Source organism: Adiantum capillus-veneris, chromosome 21, assembly GCF_014529385.1.
Source record: "Adiantum capillus-veneris isolate H3 chromosome 21, ASM1452938v2, whole genome shotgun sequence".
Lineage (NCBI taxonomy): Eukaryota > Viridiplantae > Streptophyta > Polypodiopsida > Polypodiales > Pteridaceae > Adiantum > Adiantum capillus-veneris.
The window spans coordinates 22,292,749-22,313,029 of record NC_140951.1 but is presented as its reverse complement, the minus strand read 5'-3'; the positions used below and the strand labels follow the sequence as shown (position 1 = coordinate 22,313,029).

General features: G+C 41.2%; 1 protein-coding gene across 1 annotated transcript; it reads right to left on the bottom strand.

Moving 5' to 3' along the window:
• Positions 1 to 2,300: 2,300 nt before the first annotated feature.
• Positions 2,301 to 6,184, bottom strand: LOC147430646 (pentatricopeptide repeat-containing protein At4g39530-like). The gene has a single exon (XM_086493242.1). The coding sequence runs from the start codon at positions 5,460 to 5,462 to the stop codon at positions 3,048 to 3,050; it is 2,415 nt and encodes an 804-aa protein (XP_086349368.1). The 5' UTR covers positions 5,463 to 6,184; the 3' UTR covers positions 2,301 to 3,047.
• Positions 6,185 to 20,281: the final 14,097 nt, after the last annotated feature.

Sequence of the window (20,281 nt, the reverse complement as noted above, 5' to 3'; positions counted from 1 at the left end):
GTTTGGTTAACTCTCTAGTTCAACCCGTTTGCCTCATTTGCTTCTCGTATTTGTCTCCAAAGCTTGTCTAAGCCATCATTCTCTCTATAGACCTCTAGCATCATAGGATGGAAACCCTCAGATCTGTGGTATTCATCACTATCCTTAGCTTTCCTATTTCATTTGTGGGATTCTTGATTATCCTTACAGGCTCATGTCTTGGTGGGACTCTTGGTGTTGGAGCTGGAACTTCTATCCAACTCTTTTGTTTGTTTGTTGGCGGCTCTAGCAAAGCTTCAACAATTTGGATCATTTTTCGACACATCTCCAACCTTTGCTTTTCCAACTCAGCATAAGGATATGTCATCCATTTTTGTTCCTAGTTTTATTTAGTTTGAAGTCGCACTTTGTAGGCTTTCATAAGTGCGTCTAGAGGTTCATTCACCTTTTCAACTAGCAATGATCCTCCCGAACTTGCACTCTCTGGTCTCTTTTTCTCATTAGGTGCTCTTGTATTTGGAACTTCCAACTCGGGGTTAGTTTGATTCTCTAATCTCTCTAACATGTCCCTAGTTTGTTTTAATTCCTCCGCTAGGGTTGTCTGTTCACGTTCCTTCCTATCTTTCATGCATGACTTCCTAGCGTTCTAAGTGTTTTGTTGACTCTTTCGTTCATAACTAAGCGCATTTATTTTGGGTTCCTCAATTATCGGTTCTTCCCTTGCTTTTTGGGCTTTCGTCCTTGTGACAACCTGTATAGGTATCACCGTTTCATTTTCAGAACCGATGCTTGACGGCATTGTAGTCACCTTCGCAATGTAGCTTTTGTAATGCGCGTAGACAGTAGAAGAAGGCCTCACTCACTCTCTCACACTAAACACAATCACCACATGCTTAGTTGAGCTCAAAAGATGATTAACTCAAAAACTTTTCCTTAGGATTACAAAAATTTGCTTTTATACCTCAGCTTTGGAGGTTCTAACTTATGAAAATTACATTTTACTTTCTACCATGGGTTCGGCTAGTCCATATATTTACTATATTACAATTTGGAAGCTCGATTGAGTTCCAAAAACAATTACAATGGAATCTGTCAAATTAAATAATACAAAATAGGCTTTCCAGTGTTTAGTTGTCAACACCTATGCATGGCTCTTACCCGATGGTACATAGGCCTTGTCCAACCATGTTTCATGGCTAATATTTAGAAGGAATAAGTACCTCCCCTTGTGAACCCTCTAGTGAGTCGAAAAAAAAAAACTAAATATGTATTATTTTTTTCCATTGAAAGTAAATTTTCTTGAATCTTTATCAAGACATCAACCAAATAAAAGGTCTTCTAGCCCAACTACCAAGAGTCAAATTCAAAAATTGATAAAGTTATTTAAATAGCCACTTCTTAAAAGCTAGGTTATTGTGAGGAAAGTCTCATAAATAGGATGTCATGAAAGCTAGAGAACAATAACCATTGAGGTATAGTAGTTTTTCGCACTTCCATGCAGTCAGTCATCTATGAAGCTTGGAACCTCATATAGATGATAGCTATGTGGAAAATAGGAAAGAGAAACAAACCACTGTCCAACTTTTTAGTATTCAAAATGGGAATTAATAAGGTGTTTGTGGTAAGTCCTTTGAAGAGACTTGTTAGACTCAACTGCTAATTGTTCTCCGTGCGGGGTTGTTGGTCAGGTGCTCCACACCTTAGGCAAAGTATTCAACGTTTACGACGGCTTTTAAAGTGGCAAGGATCATCATTTTTCTAATTTGATAGCCCCATTTACACTTATGTGGTGGACTACGTAATCATCACCTTTATAAAAGTTGAGTATTATGGTGGATAGACAAATAAATGATTCCTAATGAAAGAACAAACTAAGAAGATCTCACTCATATTATCTCTAAGTGATCATTCGTTAGGCATGAGAGAGGTGATACATGAGTGTACTTACATCATGAAAGTTACTCAAATTCACATTCCTAGGTAGAAGCTTTGGCCATCACATGCTGCTAACAATAGCATTCCTCCTCCCATATTCACCACTTGCCATTTTTGGTGCTTGGCACTTCATCGACACCTCCTCCCTCAATAGGCATTTTCCATTGCATTTCTCATGGCTTCAAAAAAATTAAAAAGTATTCCTAATTCAAAGATTCCCTCAACAACAACAAAAATGATGTGCTAGTCCATAGCACGTAACAACAAGCAATGACGAAGCACACAGATTTGCAACAATATTAGCTAGGAAAGACGGATACAACATAGAGAGAGAGGACACTTAAAGAGAAAATAAAGGATGAAGAAAAAGAAAAAGAAGAAGAGAATTTTAACATCGTAAAGATCATATCCGATTAAGAGAACACAAAAGGTCTTTTGACTTTCCACCTTCATATGTCTTTTGACTTTTTACCTTCATATGTCTTTTCATTTCCTAAACTCGCCCTTTACTTATGCACTTAAAATGTTTTGAAAGAATTTTTATGTGGGAGACGAAATGGACTTTTGCACTTGCTTTTTCACATTCGCTTGATTTTAATTTGAATGCACTTGACAATATACATAAAAGGCCCTCTTTCCCTGTACTCTTGGTACCTGTTCTGTTCTGCCCCGTACCCAACGTACTTTTGACTTCCCCTGCTCTTTCTCACAAGCTCCCCCTCCCCTCATCCAACTGCATTCTTGCATCTTTCTACAAGACCACAGCAATTTCAAGCTAGTGACAAAGTCCTGCATTCCACTTCTCTTTAGGACTGAGGTTTGTTAAATATCTGCAATTATGTTCTGTACACAAAAATAGTGCACCTAACAGCTGTTGCAAGCTATCAAAATGCATTTCTTATCCATGGGCTCATGTACAATGAGACAAGCTAAGACCCTTGCAGAAGGTAAGGATCACTCACATGGCTTCTTCTTGGAAAGCCACTTGTAACTTTGCTTTCTGATGGAGCCCCTTAGCTTTTTGTTCCTTGTGGCAAGGACTCTGAATAATTCTATAATAAGCCAGCTGCATTGTGTCTGTAGAACAAGTCATACACAAGAGAACACTTAACTTGTTAACGATTCATCACCCATCACCCATAGTCATCCTCTGCCCTATCCATATATATATTGGACAAGGAAGTAAATGCTACAGAATGACTTTCATCCAAGCTTACGGCACCTTCAAAAGCATGATTTCCGATCTCTCGATTACTCCATTTTCCACAAGCACCCAACATTGAACTCCACAAAACAAGGTCAGGTTGCATGCGCATCTCTGCCAGGACTACAGCAGCCTCTTCAAGTCGGCCAGAACGACCAAGCACATCCACTAGGCAAGTAAAATGCTTCATGGTCGGAGTGATACAGTACTTTTTCGACATGCACTCTATGTAATCACAACTCTTTTCAACTAAACCAGCATGGCTACATACTGTAAGCATTGCAAGGAAGGTTACAGCATTAGGTTTTTGCCCATTGACCATCATCTTTTGAAACAGAAGAAACACCTGATAACTATCACCTTGCAGCGCAAATGCTGTAAGCAAAGCATTCCATATTACAAGGTCCTTCCTGAAATTTGCATTGAACACCAAAACAGCATCACCCATGCTCCCACATCTCCCGTACATATGAATGAGAGCTGTTGCCAGAATCATTTCCGACTCTATGCCAGACTTCACGTAGATGACTCTCTTGGACGAAGAGGATAACGTGGCACTCTCAATTTCTCGCTCAGAAATCTCAGCATGCAAAGATCTACCTGTATCAAAGGCACCTAAGATGCCACATGCCCTTATGCTGCAAAGATAAGTGACAGCATCTGGGAGGACACCCTCTGCATGCATTTGCTCCAAAAAGCTCAAAGCTTCCTCAGCAAGTCCTAACTCGGTGAACCCTTCAATCAGCACATTCCACGAAATTACATCTTTTGCAGGAAAACCATCAAAAACTTTCCATGCCTCTTCAAGTAAGCCACATCTTATGTACAGAGCCACCAAAGCATTTTGAAGAAGATCATCTTTCTCATATCCGTACTTTGCAATTTCAGTATGAACATATTGACACCTACCCCTATACTTCACAAGATCAGTATGAACTAATTGGCCCAAATCTCTGCTAACTGCACTAGCATAAGTTTTCAATATGTAGAGGAATGTCACCTCATCTGGCGGAGTCCTTTCGGAAGCCATTTTCTCCAAGCACCCCAATGCCTCATCACCAAGCTCAAGTTCTGCATACCCTGCGAGAAGCGTATTCCATGTGATGGCATCCTTCTTTTCCAACTTTTCAAAAACAAGGTATGCTTCTGACAGTAGTTTACAATTCACATACATGTCCACCAGCATGTTTCCCACAAAGGCTTCCCCTTCATAGCCACATTTATAAATCACATTATTTAGTTCTCTTCCGATCTCTGATGCACCAGCATAACCGCAAGCTTTTAAGCTGCACACGAGACTGATGGCGTCAGGCAGCACACCATCTATTTGCATTTGTTCAAAGCAAGCCAAAGCTTCCTCGCCCAAGCCTTGCTCTGTGTATCCCCTTATTAGCGTCGTCCAAGTGACAACATCCCGCACTTGCATTTCATCAAAAACCTCACGAACCTCTACAAGCGAGCCACATTTTGCATAAAAGTCCACTACTGCACTTGCCACAACATGATCTTTGATACGGCCCATTTCTTTCAGTTCTGCATGTAGTTGTCGACCGCTGTCCAGAGCTCCTATGCTGCTACAAGCTTTCAAGCCACAGACAAAGGCAAAATTATCTGGAGAGACGCCATCCAATTTCATCTCTTTCAGACACTTCAAGGCTTCTTTCCCAAGACCCTGTTTAGTATAGCCTGCAATAAGGGTTGTCCACAGAACAACATCTCGTGTTGGCAACTCAAGAAGGACTGCATGTGCCTCTTCTAGAAAGCCACACTTGCAATATAGATCAACCAGTGTACTCCCAACATAAAGATCTTTCTCAAAACCTTCCTTGGAAATCTCAAAGTGTAGCTGTTGCCCTGTTTTCACGCGTGCTAACCTCACACAAGCTTTAAGTGCCGCAATGTAGATAGGTTCATTTGGAGTTATTGATTCTACTTGCAAAACTTGGTATGCAAGAAGAGCACTCTCGAAGTCACGGCTTCCAATATATGCTTGCATGAGAGAGCTCCAAGAATACTCATTGGGATGAAGCAATTTCTTGAACACTTGCTGCGCAATGCAGAAACCCTCACAATCCACAAACATAGAAACAAGAAAGTTCTCTAGTGAATGGTGACCTTCGAGCCCATTCAAACAAATGAGGTCATGAGCCGTTTTAGCAAGTTGGATGTTTTTCTTGTTCCTGCAATCACGCAACATGGCAGAGAAGCTCTCCACGGAAGGTACATGCTCAATGGCACTGGCACCATTGTCTATCGTTTTGAGCTTGGCATAGTAGTTTTCAACAGATGCTGATGCCTCTACCATTGCATTGAGGCTATGGCTTACTCTTAGTGTGGCTTGCATGTTGCTAGAGATCAATACACATCTCTAAACCCTGGGAACATGGGCATGATGATGACAGAAGACAGAAGACTGCATCTTTTGCGGTCACTAATGATGGACTCCAACGTTTCAAACCTGTTCTTCTCACAAGAGCTTCTTCTTCGACATGAGTAAAGGTTGTCACATACCTCACAGGTTGATGATCGTCCCTGTGCAACCTCGGCAGATAGAAGATGTAGCTGAAAAGTTTGCCTTTTCCAAGCAAAAGGGGCCGGCAACAACGGGCATCCATGTGGGGCATCTTCAACCTGGAAAATTTCTTCAATGCTATCTAAAGCATTCAGTGCTAGTCCATAAAAGAGGGTTTTGTGGAAAGTCTGCGAGTCAGAATTCTCAAAGCCATTATGTTCATAGCTCAGAATTCTTATCTGCATGGAAGATCATGGTTTCTTCCCAAGTTTATCACTCTGGATCCTTACTGCCGTATAAACAGAATTCTTGACAATACGGTGACTTTCCCCTGTTCTTGAGCTTCAGCCCCGGTCAACTCAGGATCGCGCTTTCTGGTGCTCTCTCTCTCTCTCTCTCTCTCTCTCTCTCTCTTTGACAGTAGCGTTGTCCACGTTCTTTGAGCAGCACTGTTGAGCTTTAGACAGGATAGCAGCGCCAGGGCTTCAATTTGTAACAGCAGCTCTTATTGAAGAGTGGACACGAGAAGAGACTCTATGCATAACTAATCTTGCCTGGCGAGCATTGCTATAGAACATAACAAGACATATACATATTAACATCAAAGCATCTAATACTGAAGTAAAACAATTACAAAGTGCATTGGTGATTTTTTTTAAAGAATTGCTTGTGTATTTATTAAACATAAATTGTGGTGTGCACGGGATTAGGCCCAAATTATGTGTGTCTCATGCAAGCACGAGCACCTCCTTATATTGAGAATACGAGGGAGTACAACCGACTACACATTATCTTGGCACATAAGACCTGAGATCACACCAAGGTCATCCAGCCACACACCAGATGGACATCTTTTTATGATTTTGGGCTAAAAATGGACTCGACAAGAGGGATCAACTCCAACGCCTCATCTCGGGGGAGTGTGAGGCATTGGAGTGATCATACAACGGCTTAAGGGCTAAGGGACTCAACTTGGGGGCTAGACTCGTCATCATGTCGATCAACATCAAGGCATGGAACTCGTACATCTCGCTTATGCAAACATTAGGTTGCTATCCCAATGAAATGGACAAGATAAGGAACTACAAAATGAGGGCTATGGCATAAGAGCATGAACATGATGTTTTTGGTGACATACATCCCTCCCAAAAAGGGCTTGGTGTGAGGATAACGGTTATTCCAAAAAAACTAGCTTGCGAAATGAGCTAAAGATGAAAAGAATATCACTAAAACACCTTAAAAGAAAAGGAGAAGTTGTGGGATTGCGACTCTGGATCACAATTATGAAAGCATAAAGACTAGGCACCTCTGCACCGATGATGCAACAATTCCTACGTCTTTGAACAGTAATCACAAAATAGATGCAACATCTCATGCATGTTCGAATGTATTGAAAGCAGTAATGACTGAAAATAGACCTCATCAGTAGCACTTCTTTCTAGTTGTTCCAATATCTCAAGATTGTGCATAAGCTTTGGGATTGCTGAAGCATGTTTGACCATCGTTGTGGTTTCTTGGAGGGCAAGACCGAATTAGACATGCAGGGAAACCTGACAAGCGTTAGTGTGAAAAGAATGACCTCCAAAACCAGTCTCACCATGAATCAACCGAGGACGAATGCACAGGCCTTGACAATGGGAGTACCCGCTGTGGCATTCACATATCTTTCTTGATAAAAGCAGAAAGGCAAACAGCACGAACAAATGAGCATAGCGTAACGTGGGCAAATGAGCATAGTGTACCTCCTCCAACAGCTGCTTTAGCTTCTTGCATAGGGCATGCGTAATGCAAGTGTGGGTGTGATCGGAGGGCATGCCAGGGCCGCCACACAGGTTAGCACAGGACCTTGGCGAGTAGGGTTACTTTCTCGGGTAGCGTTGGCTGTAGCAGAGTTGCAAGTAGATAAAGAAGGTGCAAGTGCGAGATTCAACTCATTAGGTGCACCAGCTTGCATAGAAGGGGACGCAAATTGAAGGTAGCAGCTATCCTGGGTCGAACAATAGCGCCATAGCTGTAGCTATTCGACAGACAAGCAAGAAACAATTTCACGAAACTACCCTATGCCCGTCAACTCCACCAATGTGGTGTGCACGGGATTAGCCCAAACTGATTGTGTCTCATGTCCTTATATTGAGAATATTAGGGAGTACAACCGACTACACATAATCTTGGCACAAAGGACCTGGGTTCACACCAAGGCCATCTAGCCACACACCACAATATGATGATTGACTACCTTCAAGTAGTTGTCTCTAAAATGGTCGAATTTTACGGCTTTCTCTACAAGTGTTTGAGCAGTGAGACTAAGGTAGTGCTCTCTATCGTATTCTAATAGATTTTGGAGTGGAGTTGGTTACTTGGTTGGTTGTGATTGTTGTCGCCTCGGCTTTTGTTGTGGAACACGAGCAGATGAGTTGGAGGAACCAATTGATAGGAAACAACAATGGCTTAGATTGGGACTTGATGACTATTAGGAAGAAGCAAGTTGTGTCCCATAGGGATCACTATATGACAAAACAAAAATAAAGGGGATATTTAAATCGTGCAAAGGGTTTCAACATAATCATTATGCGTAAACGCTACTCCTTAACCTACTTTGGTCATTTATTTGTAGATTGCCATTCAACTCGTAATATCGTCGGCAGCCATTTAGTCTCTATGGCGGGGACCCATCTTTGAGGCACCCATATTCTTACTCTGAATCAATCGTAGTCAATTTTCTCTTATTTATCGTAAAACCTTTGTTCAGTTAGGCAGGGTTGCCCCCTTAGTGCTTTGTTGTATGCTATTGCCCCTCACCCCTTGTTGATATAGCTTGATCACCTAACCTCTGTTGAGCGTCTTCATTGTTTGCGGTTACCCTTGGGTCGTACCTTCATTGGCCAGGCTTATGCTGATGACTCGTTTTTTATGCCTCGTAATCAGCAGGCTAATGTCGGAGTGATTATGGAAGCCTTGGAATTGTTTGGCATTGCAGCTGGACTTAGAGTCAATTTTTGTAAATCAAAGCTTCTGCCTCTTTGTTCTTGTGATTGGCATAGTCTATTGTGGCCAGGTGAGATTGTTTCTCCAAATGTGATTACCAGGAATTTGGGTTATTCAATTGGATGGAATGTCACTCACTCTCAGAAAGTGGATTGGGTTATGTAATGTTTGAATGTCAAATTGCATTACTGGAAGTTATCCACTTGGCCATTACATGTTCGCATGCGGATTGTTCAGAGTATCCCGATGGCATATGTTCAGTTCTTTTTTCCATTGGTGCATTGGCCTCGTTGTTGTCTTGATTCTCTTATGTCAAACATTTTGTCCCATTTGTAGCGGACCCATGCTCAAAAAAAAGGCTTGCGCTTGATGTCGATGGAGAAGCTTTGCACTCCTAAACATCTTGGTGGTTTTAATATCTTGGACTTGCACATGCATGTTCTTGCTAGGAAAGCTATGTTGTTGCCTACACTTGCGCAACAAATTCAAACTTGGACTCTAATGTTTGCATATCTCGGTCAGCATGTTGTTACTTCCTTATTTGTCCATTGGCAATCATCTATGTGGGAGGTGGTATTTGGCAAGATGGAAGGGCACATTCCTAGATGTCCTCTTGCTTCCACTTTAGTATCTGCCTGGAAAGAGGTTATGATTCATCTCTCATGGAATGCTCTACAGGAAGGTGATTCGCTTCGTTTGGAGAGTCTCCATTGGAGCTGTGCTTTCTCTCTTACTTTGGTCGACCACTCGCCTTGCCAGGCTTACTTTCTCTCTGGTCGTGCCATTTGTGTGGTTGAGGATGTGGCTGATGAGGCCAGATATACTTTTGAGTTTCCCTTCACCGCTCGCCATTTTGGATTGGGCATGCCTTACTATCTATTTTGGAAGAGAACTTCAAAACATGCTGCCTGATTTTTTACCCGTTACACCTTTGCCGGATGGCGACCGCATGTCTGATTGGGATCTTCGAGAAACGCCTTTTCAAACTATTTTTGCCAGTCATATTTATGCTCTTCTTCTAGCACAACCTTGGCTTGCTAATCATTGTAATGCCCTTTGGCACATACACAAATTCGCTCTCTAGTGGAGGAAGCTTCTCTCTGCCTTGTAGAAAAGCCATTCTCCTTTGAAAGAGCGACTGTTTATTTGGCGTTGTTTTCTTGGAGTGCTCCCAGTCGGCACTTTTCTTAGTGCACTTCGTATTTGCCCTTCTTCTTGTGTCTGTTGCTCAACTGCAGAAGAGGATGTATGCCACTTGTTGTGGGATTGCTGCATTACTAGAGATTTCCTTCGCTCCATTTTTTAGGGATTGTCTTCCACAAAAGGTTATGGGCATTTGGAATTTTTCTCACCGACACTACAGTGTTTTGCAGTTTTCTTTATGTGGGTCAGATATTGGGCTTACTGGACCCTGTGGCATCATCATAATGCTTATATGTTCATCGTACTATCATGCAGACACGTTCTCACTCTTCAAGTTTTCTCTTTGGCAATCGTTAAGGTTTCCTTTGGAAGTTGGTGATATCACCATAGAGATACATCAGCTTTCCTATGAATGTTTCTAGCTACACTGTACAACTGAGTAGTTATGTGTTCTTCCTCTTGTATATGATCCTTTCGGTGGGTTTTCCTCACTTCGAGGTTTTCCACTAGTAAATTAATCAAATCAATTTACAAAAAGAAGTGTGTGTGTGTGTGTGTGTGTGTGTGTGTGTGTGTGTGTGTGTGTGTGTGTGTAGCTATTTCAATTTAAATACATATACACCAAAGAACATGACGTTCAAAAAAAGACTGGCTTTAGATGACTAGGCAAAGATTTGTACATAAACAACTCAATCTTTGATTCATAATTGTACAGCATAATAAGAATGAGGTATCATTCCAAATGATTTTATACAAAGGTATTAGAACTATCCCAGTTGAATCATCAAGTGTTTTCAAAGTCGGAATGCGGCATGCTAAACCTTTTTAAGTCAAGATAGAATTGTCACTTGCATCCATATAGTCAAGACAACATATATGTTAGACTTGGCTATGTATGGCAAGCTTCAAAGGACTTATCAGTTGTTATCCATGTCAAACTTAAAAATTATTAGACTAGCTATTGTCCTAAATATTAAAGTAGTTAAAAACTCAAGTTTTTTCTACATCATAAGTATTCCTTCCAGAATTGCTCCATATGGTCTTTAAAAACTTTTTTTTACAATAACCATTTACTATAAGAAAATGTCCACTGATCCATAAGTTTAAAAAATTCTATGCATTGCTTTGTTTTGTAGCTAAAAATTGTATGGATTGAAACTTGTATGCGATGCTTTGTTTTGTAAGTACATCCTAATATATGCACCAAAGTCGAGAACAAACCAACTAACCATAGTAGAACACAATGGCCAGAAATCTCAGTTTACCCAAATGTTTCATCACAACAGCGGTTGGTATTGAAGCTTTAGTTAAAGAAATCTCACAAATGACATTTATTAGGGTGTGCTAGCCCTATGTAGGTTTACCAAAAAATCCATTTTTCCACCATATGTCAGAAAGTTGTAGTAGCAAAATCCCAAAGTTTCAACCAACAAAGCAGAAGATATAGCAACTAGAAAGGAGACTAAGAATTTAAGAAGATTATTGGATCAAAGTCAAATCTTTTGAAAAACCAAAATATGGCAGTAAGAACGAGAGAGAGAGAGAGAGAGAGAGTTAGCAGCATCAGACCTAAGCTTTCAATCATAGATATTTCTCTATGGTCTAAGAGTCTAGCTAATACGCATAAGCTCAAGCTGGCAAGTTGAGCATACGTAAAGTCATGTCACTCATGCTGGAAGAGGTGAGCATAAGAGTCAAAGTCTATATAATATATAAGGTGGACAAGGCGGAGTAGTCAAAAAAAAAAACACTCACCCACAGTGAGGAAGAGTGGAAAAACCTCAACAGCAAAAACCCTTCTTGTGAGTAGTGAAAGCTTTTGAAGCACTCATGCTATATGCTTTGCTAGCTACATTAGCTTCATCTCAACATCTTTATCTTCAAGAAGAAGCTTCAAATTTTCTTGAAACTCTTTACCTACAGCTTGTAATAAAAGATCTGTCTTCTCTGCATCTAATGTGGCCTTTTTTGTCCTGATCAAATCCGAGAATATATATGTATGTATAAGGTTACCAATCAAAGCTAGATTTCCGACCATACAAAGCAAGGCATTTCAGCCCTATACAGGGTCTCATATCTCCTAGGATTTAGCTAAGATCGAGTACTATTATATAGTAGATCTTGCCAAAAAATTAATTATTGAAAATACCTAGTATTACTAGCAGATACAGGTTTAGGTGGAGTTTTTCTTCAAAAAATAACTCCCTCAGACCTTGACCAAATAGAGTCAGGTCATTAGGAAAATTTAGTCCCAGCAAAAAAAAAGGCATACTAGCAATAGCTAGAGACCATGATCAAAGGTCCAGCCATAACCAGATCTCCAGTCAAGTCATCAGCCAACAGGAATCCAACAAAGTTAGCATACTAGAAATGAAAGATCTTGCCAAGTTAGCATGACAGTGAACACAGCCAGAATTTTCAAGAATTATTACTAGTGAAAACCCAACTTCAACTCAGAACTATCACAATAAGCACAGCCATATATTAGATTTTTCCATACCTTCCACAGAAATAAACTAACTTAAGAGTCAATTAGAATATAATATGTATGTAAGAATATGGTTACAAACAGTTAAAAAAGACCAAATTTAGGTCAGATATCAAGAACCAAAAGTCAATGAATAATTTTGAAATCTGCAACAGGCATGTATACTCATCAACACACACCAAGTACCATAAATAATTTCCCTTGGAATCAAAGTAACAACCGAACTAACTGTCCAGAGAAGTATCATCCCGAGCCACAAAAAGTGGAGCTATTTTCTATGGTAAACCTCTTATACAAAGGTAGTGAGCATGATTCATTTCCACTTAAAACATTATACCCAATTATAGCAGCAGCACTCCATTGATGTGGGAATATGAGTCAATCCTATTTTGTGCCCAAGTGATCCATCAATAAGGTATTACAGAAATATCAAATTTTAACTCTCAAGCTCAGTGAGCAGGCTAGGAGTCCAACTATCGAGAAATTTGCTACATTAGGCTAGAGGACCAATAATAATCAGAGAAAAAAAATCCATCATGTTTTGTGTCCAAGCCATATTAATCATAGTTAATCAATATTCTACTCCTGCTAAACAACAGAGACCGTGTGAGCAGAGCTCCCATTCTTTTGTAAATCATGAAAGAAATAATTTCAAAAAAAACAAGTAAAACGACAACCCCTAAGTGCTAAAGATGTTGTAATAAAGATTTTAAGAGCCATATCATTACCAAGTGAACTAGTCTATACATCAACCAACAACCAGTCAAACAGTAACCAATGAACCCTCATTTTATAATCAATAACCATAAATAGAACCTATTTGATCCAATTAGGCCAATTAACATATGTCAGCATGGAATTTAAGTCCTAATGCACATATTTAGTATTTCACTAATGCCAGCTCAGAGCAAACTCAGTGGAAAACCACATTTTTTCTTTGCATTCAGTACCCAACAGGGACAAAAAATATCCTTTTTAGAATCAATGTTTTAAGGCAAGAATCAAATCGTATCATAATCATCCAATCATCCAATCAAGAGATAGAAGTTTTCTAAAACTGAGATTTGAGTGAAATATAGAACCTGTGGAGCAGAAGCAATTCCAAATAGTCTCCAAAGTACCCAAGGAAAGCACATTTCCATTCACTTCTTACTCTCTCTCTTTCCCCCTTTTTTGGTACAATAAAACCAAGTCAACCATATCTGGCTGTTTTAATGTTACAAGGGACAGCATCCCTAAACCATAATTGCTTTTCATGTATGCTAAAAGGAAAAAGACAGGAAAAAACCCAAGTCTAAGTGAAGGGAGAAGAGCTCATCGCCTTTATATAGGGGTAGTGGATGGGTATGAGGCAGCAAAGAAGCACGTCAACATGGTTATACTAAAATATGACAAGTATGGCCACGCCTTGCATGCTCATCACTGCGAGCAATCCAATCGGAATCATGTACAAGCCCTTCTCTTCAGGAGGGAAAGAGGAGCGGTTATCATGAAAAGGATGAGCTACATGACTCGCCAAGCCGCCATCATCATCAGAAATGGAAGCTTCCATCGTGAATCCTCTTGAGTGAAAGGGGGAAGGGATCTGTGGCGATAGATATTGAATGGAATACCCTCGCATCGATGTATGCCAGGAGGAGCCATAATGGGAAGGAGGTCTACCACTTATCTTTTAAGAGTTAATTTCTTAAGGAATTGCTCCCACTGAGTTTAGCTTTTTAGTGGTTCACTTTCAACCATGCTAACCAAGATAGCAGTGTAAGCCAGTATCAAGGATTCAAATCTCAATTCCCTTATGTAGTAATTTCAATCTCAAGGTGGACAACCTTATGCTAAAAATAATCTACTTGTAATCATGCAGCAATAGTGTCAAAGGCTTAGTCAAGTGCCAAAAGTGTATGATGGTCAGATGTCGTGACCAAGTGTGTGTGCATGCGTGCACGTGCGCGTGTGCGTGTGCGTGTGTGTGTGTGTGTTTGTGTGTGTGTGTGTGTGTGTGTGTGTGTGTGTGTGTGTGTGTGTGTGTGTGTGTGTGTGTGTGTGTGTGTGTGTGTGTGTGTGTGTGTGTGTGTGTGTGTGTGTGTGTGTGTGTGTGTGAGAGAGAGAGAGAGAGAGAGAGAGAGAGGGAGTTACGTCTTGCCATAGTTGGAGGGTCTTGGCTATCGATCACAAAACCTGGTGCAAAACATATATGAGAGGAAAAATGCTAGGATAAAGAATTATCTTCATGCTACAGAACGGTTATGCAGAGGAGAACATTGGCCTACAATATATAAGATGCATTGCCAAACAAGGACATACGCAAATTGACATCAACCACTTAGGATGCAGTTGAATTGTCCAACTATGAGAAAAGAAGTGTGTACGGTCTATTTGTATATTTAATATATAGATATGATGATCGAGATTGAGCATGTACTATTGAGGAAACTAAACTCAAGGAAGCATTGATAAACTCAAGCAATACAAAACACATCAACATACTATAAAAATTAGATTGCATTACCAACCTGATAACCATGTACGGGTGTCGTCTAATTGTGCAAGCTAGAGAAAAATGTTTGAGTCAAACTACATAAAAGCAATGTGAATATTCAAACATGGCATCTTGCAATGAAGCATCATAGAGTGAAAATGCTAAATATATAGTGCACTTCATGCAAAAGTTCCATACAAAGGTATGGTGGAGAGTTGGCACTATGGTATCTCCAAAAATTATAAGAAGCAAAAGACGTACCCTACCCTGTAGCATTTATGTGTTGCATCAAGCAAACGCATAGGCATGGGGAATTGGATGCAAATAACAGGCCTTGCAGTGTTGTTGAGTTGGAGTCGGGCTTATGCAATCAAAACGTCCATTAGTGTGAATATATATTTCGTTTGTGTCACAGAGAAAACACGCGTGAAGACAAATACAAAAGATGCTAGATATAGACTAAAGTTAAAGAGAAGGAGAGCTAACTTTATGTTCTATATCATAGATGTTGATGAAGCAAAAGATGTCGTGCGCACACTCACACACCCAGACAACTCAACACAACACAAGGAATTTACTTGAATTCCTCACCTCACTCACTACCACTCAAAAGCTCCCTAAAAACCCTACCCACAAGCTTAATTCAAACTCCAAACGCCTCGACCTACAAGCCCTTGCCTACCCGCAGACACTACAAGGTGAGTCGAGGTGATCAACACTTGAAATCCCACTTGATGGTGACCAAAATATACAAGAAAAACCATAAAAAACCCAAAAAATCCAGCCACAAAAGGCCACTCTCAAACCATTGCAAAAGCTTCACCAAACTCCACTCTGTTGGACTCTTTGGAGTAGCGCCAACCCTAATGGCACCAATACAGGGTCACATAGTCTTGCAGAAAGCCGCACCTTCTTCCCTCAATTCCTTGCACACACACATCCATGGAAACCTCAGAACTTCCATAGACTCTCCCAAGTGAAAAATTGAAGAAAGAAAGCTCTCATTCACTCCTCCATACACTCGAAAACAGGACGGGGACGCAACGGGACTGCACTAGACCACCTGTAGGAACCCTGCTTCCTCCCACACACAGAGGGGTGAAAGTGTTGATATTGCTCTTCAAAAGTCCTCCCTCAGCTGGAACACTCACGCCACCGTGAGTGATGTGGCAATTTGAAGCCATTTCACACCTTTTTTGACCATTTTTAAACCTTTTTTGGCCCAGTTTTGGCCAGTTTTGACCCCTGGCGTGCATTTTTCTAGGAAAAACCCAAACGGACTCCAAAATTCACCAAATTTCGCACTCTTGATCCTCAATACCCAAAGCACATTTACACATCCCCACATTCTATTTTTGACCACTTCTAGGGCAATGCACGCATCACCGCAGATCAGGCGTCGCAAATAGACAGTTACCGCATGTGTCAAACTTCTCGAGCGGGATGAGAGTACCCACACTTGTCACCTGCATTATTTACATTCTAGAAAGCTCAAACACATTATCTAGAGCCAAAATAAGCCACCTAGAATCATATCCAAGGCCCCGATACCCTATCCAGGCATGTACATATGCTCGACTGCCAACACGCAAGCACGCATATTTACAATGTGCACACGTTGCACCTTTTTTCGAACTTGAAACCACTTTTCAAAGCTCCCAAATGCATGTATTTACATCCTTTTGTACATATGACCATGCATATAAACGCTACTTTGTACAGGCCAAAAGCAGTCTATCATCATTGCCCACCCTCTAGGTAGAGTATTTATGCTCAACCAAGAGACTATTTGCATCTGGAACCACATCCCTCGCAAAATATTTCTTCAATCTATAGCCATATATTCTGTAGCGCAAACGTTCACCAGACAATTTTTCCAACTCATAGTGCCATTAGAAAATACATGCTTCACTCTGCATGGACCCAACCATTTGTCCCTCAACTTCTTTTGAAAAGTAAAATCCAAGCGAGAATCATACTTCATCACCAGATCTCCCTCTTTGATTTCTTTCTCTAGCAGCCTCTTATTCATTTTCTCCATCCTTGTCTCTGCTTGTTGAAGATAATAATCACTGGCTTTCTCTCTATTCATTCGCAGCAACTCTAGAGAAAGAATTCTTTCTTGCAGCTTGTCACTATGCTCACCTTGCATTTTGCACAACAACATCAAGGCATCCAACTGCACTTGTATGGGCATAAGAGCTTCCTTTCCATAAACAAGCTCATATGGTGTAAACTGTGTTGACACTCTATACGCAGTTCTATAAGCCCACAAACACTTTTCCAAGTCCAAGTTCCACTCTTTAGGATGCTCTCTAGCATACTTTGATAGCATCTTCACAATTTGACCATTGCAGTTCTCAACCAACCCATTGCATTGTGGGTAGTAAGGAGAAGAATGTCTATGCTGAATTTTCAATTTCTCCATGAGAGCAGCAACAAGTTTTCCCCTAAATCCTGGTCCACGATCAGAAATAATTACCATAGGAGCTCCAAACTTGCAACACACTTGTTCATATAAAAAAGAGGCCACTCTTCCTGCTGTTACATCTTTTACTGCTCTTGCCTCCACCCATTTTGTCAAATAGTCCACAGCCACAAGGATATACCTTTTACCATTGTTGGTCCTTGGCATTGGACCTACAGCATCTACTCCCCATTTTGCAAATGCATCAAAAGACATTATAACTTTCTGAGGCTCAGCCAAAAGCTTCCGATTTGCAAACACTTGGCATTCATGGCATGACTTGCACCAAAAATAAGCATCTCTCATCATAGAGGGCCAACAGTAACCTACTCTTAAAACACGAAAGACAACCTGATCCTCCCTTGATGGCCTGTTTCTTCATGGAAGTGCTCCAAAATCAAGCCTATCTCTTCTTTGTACGGCACTTTTCTCAAAATTCTATCCTTGCCATAAAGCATGAGATCCTCACCTACCAATGTGTAGTTTCTTGCTTTTGCAACTATTCTCTTACGCCGAACCTTTGACATGCCCTCTGGACATTGCAATGATTCCCTTCCTACATACAAGGCTTCCTTGACCTTTAAAGGAGCTACCAAGGCATCCAACTTGTCCCTAGCCAACTCATCAGCTTCTTTATTTTGCTCACGAGGAACATGCTTAAACTGTATCTTCTCAAACTCATGCAAAGCTTCTTGATGCCATAGAACCACTTCTTCAAATTGTCTTTCTTAACATTCCACAAACCAAGCAAATGATTCATGACTAGCAATGCATCCCCTTTTGCAATGACCCTCTTCAATCAAAACTCAACACACTGCTTCAACCCAAGGAAAAGTGTGAGGTATTCGGCCTCATTGTTACTTTCAGCTTCGTCAAGATCGTAAGCTCTAGAAAAGATTACATCACCTTTTGGGTTCTTAATGACTACCCCACCACTTGCCTTTTGAAGAACTTTCCTGTATGCACCATCAAACATCATAGTATACGCATCTGTAATATCTACTTCCTCTTCATGATCATCCCTATCAACCCTTGGGTAAGATGGAAGCTCCCCCCCCTTATGTACCACTATGTCTGCCAAGTGAGCTTTAACAGAATGATCCACTTTAAACTCAAACTCATACTCTTGAAGCTCCAAAGTCCACTTTAAGATGCGCTTGCTAGGCTTCAACAATATCATAGTCTTCAACACCTTGGCCAAGGAGGTAGTCCTTTGGACCAATTTTCCTTCTTCACCGCCTCTTGCTACTTTCTGGTTTGTCTTCTACCTTAGCCTTTCCTTTCCTTGCTCTTGTTTCCCTCTCTTCTTCTGTCTCTTTCTCCCTATCATGCCTAGCTCTCTTATTGGCCAAAACATCCACATGTTGATGCTCCAGGGTAATAATGTTAATAGCCCTTTCTTCTCCATTTGCAGGCAACGGTTGCAGTTGTTGTTGCGGCGGTGCTTCTAGTGCCCGCTCTTGATGATTTTCTTCTATTCTTCCTCGACCACGTCCATATAAGGGGTATATCCCTCCTCTCTCTCTTGGTGGTTCAGGACAATGAGGGGCGTAGTGACCCTCTTCATCACAATTGTAGCATCTACCTTGTAGCCTTCGTCCCCAGCCTCTCCCAGCTGGCCGCTCCTCTCTTTGGTTCCTATTCATTATGTTAATTCTTAATTCTTGCAACTAACCAGCAAGATCATGCAAAACCCAGGCCGTAACGGGATCTGGACCTTGAACCACTCGCTCCACTCTATCATCCGTTGTCACAAGGACCATTGGTTGCACCACAACTGGCTCAGTATGTGTGAGGCCTTGCTCCCACCTTCTCTTGATCTTCTTTCTCTTGGCCTCAGCAATTTCCACAGCTCTTTCAAATGTAGCAGGCTCATCTTGATCGACCTTCTCCCTTACACTTGGATGGAGACAATCCATAAATTGATGTACTTTAAAGAAATCCCTTGGAGGTACTTGAGATGCCGCCTCTAATTGAACCCAAAGCCCTTTGAAGTGTTGCAAAACCTCTTTAAAGTTAGCATGAACATCTTGCTGCAAACCTCTCAATTTTGTTGTCGCTTCTGTTGCGATTAGTTTCTTTCCAAACCTGTCAAAAATTGCCAGCTTCACCTGCTCCCATGTTTGCTTTTTTTCTTCCTCTAAACCTTCAAACCACTCCCTAGCTTCTCCTTTGAGCGCAAGAGGAAATACATGAAGCTTGGCTTCGTCATTCACAATGTGCATACCAAGCGTATGCCACTCGAAGTCCGCAATCCAATCCTTCACATCCTCCTTCCCTGTAAACATTGGCCGACTATACGCCATCCCTTTGAAGTTGCTGCTCCCTTGAGTGAGTAATTCCACAAGATTTGAAGTCTTGCACCTCAACAAAACCACCACTTTTCTTCAATGAAGCTCGAACTTCACAGCAAAACCCGCTCCACCTGGGTGCACAACCAGCAAATTTTCGCTCCCCAGCGGGATCGCCAAAGGATGATGGAGCAAAAGATGTCGTGCGCACACTCACACACCCAAACAACTCAACACAACACAAATAATTTACTTGAATTCCTCACCTCACTCACTACCACTCAAAAGCTTCCTAAAAACTCCACCCACAAGCTTAATTCAAACTCCAAACGCCTCGACCTCCAAGCCCTTGCCTGCCCGCAGAGACACTACAAGGTGAGTCGAGGTGATCAACACTTGAAATCACACTTGATGGTGACCAAAATATACAAGAAAAACCATCAAAAACCCAAAAACTCCAGCCACAAAAGGCCACTCTCAAACCATTGCAAAAGCTTCACCAAACTCCACTCTGTTGGACTCTTTGGAGTAGCACCAACCCTAATGGCACCAATACAGGGTCACATAGTCTTGCAGAAAGCCGCACCTTCTTCCCTCAATTCCTTGCACACACACATCCATGGAAACCTCAGAACTTCCATAGACTCTCCCAAGTGCAAAATTGAAGAGAGAAAGGTCTCATTCACTCCTCCATACACTCGAAAACAGGACGGGGACGCAACGGGACTGCACTAGACCACCTGTAGGAACCCTGCTTCCTCCCACACACAGAGGGGTGAAAGTGTTGATATTACTCTTCAA

What these genes read in the sequence shown, in the direction of transcription:
- LOC147430646 (XM_086493242.1), bottom strand. Translation starts at nt 5,462, where the DNA reads ATGCAAGCCACACTAAGAGTAAGCCATAGCCTCAATGCAATGGTAGAG.